The sequence below is a fragment of the Ylistrum balloti genome, unplaced genomic scaffold, assembly GCF_031769215.1.
Source record: "Ylistrum balloti isolate Yb309-2 unplaced genomic scaffold, AGI_CSIRO_Ybal_v1 Utg371766, whole genome shotgun sequence".
NCBI classification, from domain to species: domain Eukaryota; kingdom Metazoa; phylum Mollusca; class Bivalvia; order Pectinida; family Pectinidae; genus Ylistrum; species Ylistrum balloti.
Window position 1 is genome coordinate 4,508 of NW_026782884.1, and position 6,719 is coordinate 11,226.

The 6,719-nt window shown below is 38.5% G+C and overlaps 1 protein-coding gene and 1 pseudogene across 1 annotated transcript; both read right to left on the reverse strand.

The window, feature by feature from the left end:
* Positions 1 to 2,096: 2,096 nt before the first annotated feature.
* LOC132563549 (uncharacterized) lies at positions 2,097 to 3,845 on the reverse strand (annotated as a pseudogene).
* A 1,654-nt stretch (positions 3,846 to 5,499) lies between these two features.
* LOC132563550 (uncharacterized) lies at positions 5,500 to 6,255 on the reverse strand. The gene has a single exon (XM_060228292.1). It carries the CDS (start codon positions 6,253 to 6,255, stop codon positions 5,500 to 5,502), a length of 756 nt encoding a protein of 251 aa, XP_060084275.1.
* Positions 6,256 to 6,719: the final 464 nt, after the last annotated feature.

Consider the following 6,719-nt stretch of genomic DNA (forward strand, 5'->3'; position numbering starts at 1 on the left):
GCCCGATACTATCCACATAGAGATAATTTGACCAGACCACCATTGAGAAGATCGGATGATGTTAAGTATACCAAGGGACCTCGAGCAAAAAAGAACAAGAGAATTATGGGAATATGCGGAACATCAGGTTTAAGTGTCATGCCATGGTTTGATGTCGTCATTGGAATGGTACCAGACTACATGCATGGTGCCTTGATGGGTGTCACGAAGAAACTTCTGTATCTATGGTTTTCACCAACATGTAGTGGAAAGCCATACTTTGTCGGAAACTCATTGAAGATAGTGTCCAAAAGACTACAAAATGTATATCCACCAGATTATGTTGAGCGTTTACCAAGGGATATAGAAAAGCACTACTGTAACTTCAAAGCAACAGAACTTCAGACCTGGCTCCTGTATTATTCCATTCCATGCTTGAAAAATATTCTGCCTGATGAATATCTTGCACACCTTTGCTTACTATCTGAAGGTGTATATCTGCTTCTTGGTGACCGAATATTGGAAGAGGAATTGTCAAGAGCAGAGAGCTTGTTGGATAAATTCTACAAACAGTTTCCAGACCTCTACAACAAAGGATCTTGTGGATTGAATTTTCACAATGTTGGTGCACATTACGCTTTTTATGTGAGGCAATGGGGCCCTTTATGGTGTTGGAGCTGCTTCCCATTCGAGGATGCTAATGCAGCTGTTTTAAGTTCAGTTCATGGTACCGGCGATGTGACATGTCAGTGTGTTAAGGTCAAAGAGCTTCAGTTAAAGTTGAAAAACATAGAACTTGATCGTATGAGAAATGAAAAAGAAAAAAAATTCTTTGGCAAGATGATTGAATCTGGACGTTCATGGAAGATGACTGTCATGAAGAACTGCAAGGTGACTGGACGCCACCAAGTTATCAGTCAATGTAGGGACATTGAGAAGATTTTGGAAGGCACAAACGCATCATCATTAGCAGAACTAAGGAAGGTACACCGAGTGCATGTAAATGGAGAAAAGCTCTACTGCAAAGAATACTGTCGCATGAAAAAAAGAATTTGTTACATAATGTGTACAAAGAATGGAGATATAATCAGTGTAGAGTATTTTGTTTTAAACATGAAGGGTGAAATTGTCTATGCCTTTGGTACTCTACTAAAGCCTTCAGAAAATAGCATCTTGAATGGAAAAAGTGGTAGGCATATCGTTCATGTCAACAGGACAGATGAAAGAATGATCATTCTTGTGGATGAAATTCAAGAGAAATTGTTTTACATGGAAATTGACAACAACATTTTTATTGCAAGGATGCCAAATCTGTTTGGACATTGTGTTTTCAAATGAATCAGCAAGTAGTTATACAAATTTATCATGAAATGACTGGAAATAGAGCTCTATGATGGCAGAACACTTACTGAACAGTTGGCTGAAACAAACTTGTGTGTTAATCTGTTAAAGATAGCATCAGTTGTAAGGTAAACAAAAAAAAAAAATGTTCAGCTGTATTTGTTTTTGTGTGGGATCATCATATGTTATATGAATTACTTGATATTTAATTTTTGATGTACAATGGAAGTTACTTTGGTTAACCATGGTTATTTTCAGGCAACCATGGTTTGATATTACCAAACTGTGGTTGACCATGGTCATTCCTTGAGCAAACATGGTCAGCAACAATGGTCAACCATGGTAATACATAATACAATGACCTTTACCCACTTTTTGGATCACGGTGTTTAGTGTTAATGTGATTCAGGCCCATTGGGTCTTTTGTTTTTTAATTTTATTTCTTTGTTAATTTAATTCACAGATGGTGTATTTTTTTATTTTATACTTGTTAAATAAAACAAAATTCACAGGTAGTAAAGGTATACATGTTTATTTTGTACTAGTCATATATCTTTTTGATATACATTTGTTAAAGAGATTAAAACATAACAAAACTCTGGTTTCCTTTCTTTTTTCAATAGCCACATTGCAAGCTGGAAAGTGCTTAAATTTGATCATGATAAAATTTATTAAACAGAAGAACCTTAGTTATGCATCTTTTCTATTATCTGATAATGGTAAGCTAAAAAAACAACAAATCTGAGCTATGTTGCTGTATTTAAACTACCTAGAGTCTACATGAGCTGAAGGAGTCTGGTTCTACGAACTGCTCCATGATGTCCAAGCTGATAGGCTTCATCATTTCCAGGATCATCAATGATTTCTTGGTCCATATACTGATCCAAATTTTCATGATGAATCACACAGGGATTGTGCAACACACATGCTGATATCACCAGTTTTGTGATTTCTGAAGGGTTATGTAGCATTACTTCTTTCAGACGACGAAATCTTCCTTTTAAATGGGAAAAACACCGTTCTACAGTTTGTCGAGCACTTGACACTTTTTTGTAAACCTGTTCTGTTGTGGAGACAAATTTCCATAATTCTTGAAGGGAGAAATAAGCCAATTTCTAGGCATTGTCTGCCAGACGAAAATGATTTGGAAGAAATAATGAACCATTTTCTGCCTTCAAGAATAGTTCAGAATTCCTTAAAACTCTAGCATCATGGGTACTTCCTGGCCAGCCACAATAGGCATTTGTTATTGTCAAATTGTTGTCAACAACAACCTGTAAATAATAAAAAATGACCTGTTAGCTATTGGTATGTTGTGCAATAAACAATGGGAAATTCAACATGCTATTTGTCAAAGTTATACATGTGTGAAATTGTTTGGATTGCAACATGTACACTGCAACTTATAAATTTCTGGTACTTGAAACCTAATAAGGTTTGATACACCTGCTTCATATGAATCCTACCTGTAGTTGAACTGAAGGGAAATTATTTCTGTTGTAATACTCTCTTTCACCACCAGGGGCACTTGCTAAACGGATATGTGTTCCATCGATCAAAATCACAACACCAGGTATTCCCACACTATCTTCAACTTCTCTTGCAATTTCTCTCTGTCTCTCTGCATCTGGCCACCTGATAACCTGTTCAAACCAATATTCGAAATACAATGTGAATTTTGGGGGAATATATATACCGTATAATCCCCATTAAGGGCACATCCACTAATAAGAACCCCCCCCCCCCTTTTTTTTATGGGGGATGAAATTTCCCTAAAGTCATTAGGCAACACACTTTGGCTGGAGTTTGGGTAAGACTTATGGCTTGGGCTGTCTTAATCAGTTAGAGGCCTCCCCATATCGGAATCAATTTTACTCTCACTAAAACTATCAAGTTCCATTGCTACAGTATGTTAGCAGAATGTTTCATGTTTTCATGTCTATTAAGGGAACCTATTAAAAAAAAATATGGTCTCAAATAACAGAACCCCCTTGTCCAATTACCAATAATTAACTACAAAAGAAATTTAGTACTTTTACTAATTTTAAGAAATAGCCGCATACCTGAGAGTGTAAATTGACAATGGCTTCAGTAACGGATGTAACAATTGCGTGCACAGTTGATTTTGACAATCCAAAAAAATGTGCACATTCTCGCATGCTCTGTTGGCTACATAGATAATTCAAGAAAACAAGAAGTTGTCTGGCTGGATTTGACGGTTGGCGACCCCCACGGAAGTCTTTTATCAAGTCATCCCTTATCCTCTCCAGGAGGCAGTCAAACATATCCCTGCTCAACCTGTAATGAGTTTTAAAGTCGTCCACATTTTCAGGTAGTATCATATCATTGATGACCTCCATATAGGTATTGATTTTCGGTACAGAGGAACGATTGGTCTTCTGCATGTGTAAAGCCATAATATACATCAAGTTCTTGTGTCGTAAAATAATCTCATCATCAGATTCACTGATAAAATCCATCAGTATCAGGTGCCTTGCTCTACTTTGCCATTTGGAGGCCGCCATCTTAACTAAAGTCTCTAAACTACAGTGCGTTCGATTTGCAACTTTACTGTCATGCGTAGTTGTCACTTCCCGGTTAGGCTATAGTTAGCGCCCGAACTGCACCATTGAAAACCCGCACATCCGAGTTAGGAACAGCGCCACCTACGTGGCTTTCGTCCGAGCTCGAGTGTGACGCAACAGTAGTACTAGTTCTGGCGCCAACTGCAGAAGCATTACCTGATGTGCTATTCGTAGCTTCCTGACTATTAAACACTTCGTTTATGGACAGTTCTGCAGAATTGTCACCATTCCTTTAGCGGACTTGAACACTTTTATCCGAGTTTTGTTAATACAATTTTTTTAGAATGGTTCTAGGCAGGCCAGCGGGAACACTGATACCCATCCGTTCTAACTCGTTAGTTAGTTGTGCACTGGTCCAGTTTTCGGGGTTGTTACCGTCATAAGGAGCAGGCCTAGGTCTTGCACTATTTTGCCTAGTAGAAGTACGGCGACTTCTAGAAGCCATAGTTCCTTACGATTACACAAATACGTAGCACACAGTTCCGTAAAGTTATTATGTAAACAGCATGGAGACTGGCTAGCTATAGTCCGTCAGAAAAGCATTAAATCCACTCGTGCATGGGGTCCACGGGCCATGAACGGCCGAAAACAACTTCTCACAAGTCTTCCAGTGGTGATAGTTTGTGAAAGTTTGTTCAGAATTATTGGCAAGTAGAAATTTTTGATGACCACGTAACAAGAAATTTGTGTACTGCTTCCAGCATCCCTAAACAAAGACTGGTCAGTTCTGTCCTAATGCGCAAGTCTAAAATGCCCGCATCAGAAATGGGGTCTATAAGGGTGACCCACTGACAAGCATCGGGTCCCATAAAGGGTAATCAATTACCACTCACAGAGGTCAGTGTTATTGAGAAATCAGTTGCGAGTGTCAAGTAATCATGTAATAAGTAATGGTAATAGAACATGTACATATGTGTATAAACCACATTTATTGACAACAATAAATTAATAATAATATCGCACTATCCAAAATTAATGCCAAACAACCGGAGTTCCCACAAACACGTCTGTGCCCTCAAACATCCCAACTAAAAAAACTCCCGAGACCAGGCTTTTCCCAAACTTAATCAAACACATAAAAGTGATCAATCTAAAGTAATTACACTAAATCTATCCAAACTAACCCCACATGACCTTAACTGTCTCTCTCACTCCGTCAGCTCTTAACAGACACATACCAGCTGGGGACACTGGACGATGGACTGCCCGACCCTATTTGTTTACAGATAAAATAATATGGTCATTTATCTTTAAACTCATTAATTTTCGATCCTGTACACTCTTCACGCTCACATTCCTCCCCCATTAAGTTCGACTGTCCACAAGCGTTAATCTCTACCGTAAATAATTCACTAAATAACCAATGTCAAGCTGAAACAAAATTATTAACTAAGAATATATGAGTACAATTCAGTTACTCTAGCCTAATTATACAAACATTATACAGTAGTTATTAGAATCTATTAGTCCATTGATAGAATTAAACTCTACTTTTGTTCAATTGTCCTTTTTCTTCACTCGCTTTTGTCTATAGGTTCTTTCAAACTCCTCTACAAGAGATTGTTCAACATTTTCTGGAGAAACCCAGGAATTGTCACCATCTCACTATGTTATTGCTAGCACTGTGTTCTACCTCAACACTATTATCAGTGTTTGAACTGGCATTAGTGATGTGTTCATCGCGTGTTGTATCATCTTTTCCGTCATTGTCGTGAAGTATGTCATCATCATCATCTTCGTCCGGTTCCAAATCCTTTTCGGGATTGACAAATGATTTCATCCTGTTGCTGTGAACTATCTTTGTTACACGTTTCCCATCGCATGTCCGTACTTGAAAGTTAACAGGAGGTGTTTTCGCAATTTCACAGGATCCACTCCAGGGGTGTAGTGACTTGGTTGATAAGCCCTTGGCAGTTACAGGAGCATAAATCCAAACCCTTTCCCCAATAACAAAGGGTGGTTCCTTAGAATGTTTGTCCGAATGTAGTTTCTGTTTTTGTTGTGCAAGCTCTGTGTTTTCCTTTGCTTGCGTAAATGCATGTTGAAGTTTATCTATCAAATCAATCTGATAGTCATCTGTCGAAATGTATCGCACTGTTGGCTGTGTTAGAGCAACATCGATGGGTAATTGGGCATCGCATCCATACATCAGATAGAATGGAGTTTCCTTAGTAGTCTCTTGTATGCTAGTCCGATATGCGAATAATACATGTGGAATAAAGTTGTCCCAGTCTCTCTGATGACTACACACATACATAGACAAAATTGTTGCCAGAATTGCGTTAAACCTTTCTACAATTCCATCTGTTTGAGGATGATAGGCTGTAGTGTGAACTTGTGACGTGTTCATGATTTTGCAAACCTCTTAAAAGACTTTGGACATGAAATTACTTCCACGGTCAGTTAATAGAACTCGTGGTGAACCATGACGACTAATGATATCCTCAACAAGGAACTTCGCTGTTGTGGTACCGTCCGCTGATCTAACAACTTTAGCTTCAGGCCAGCGTGTAAGGTAATCCAAGAACACTATGATATATCTGTTGCCTTTGTCTGATGGTGGAAATGGTCCCAACACATCAATTGCGACCCTGTCAAATGGTCCATCAACAGGTATGGGAAGAATAGGTGCACGTTGTCTGTTTTTCAGTGTTTTTTTAGTAGAACAATCAACACAAGATTTACACCAATGTTCAACGCGGAAGTGGATCAAATTTTGTATAAATGGTGGGTCTGGCCCTCAGGGGCCAATGTGATGAGGCCTAATAGGGGAAATTTAGTGAATTCTCTAAAATCCTACTTGTTCTGAAGGTA

What these genes read in the sequence shown, in the direction of transcription:
- LOC132563550 (XM_060228292.1), bottom strand. Translation starts at nt 6,255, where the DNA reads ATGAACACGTCACAAGTTCACACTACAGCCTATCATCCTCAAACAGAT.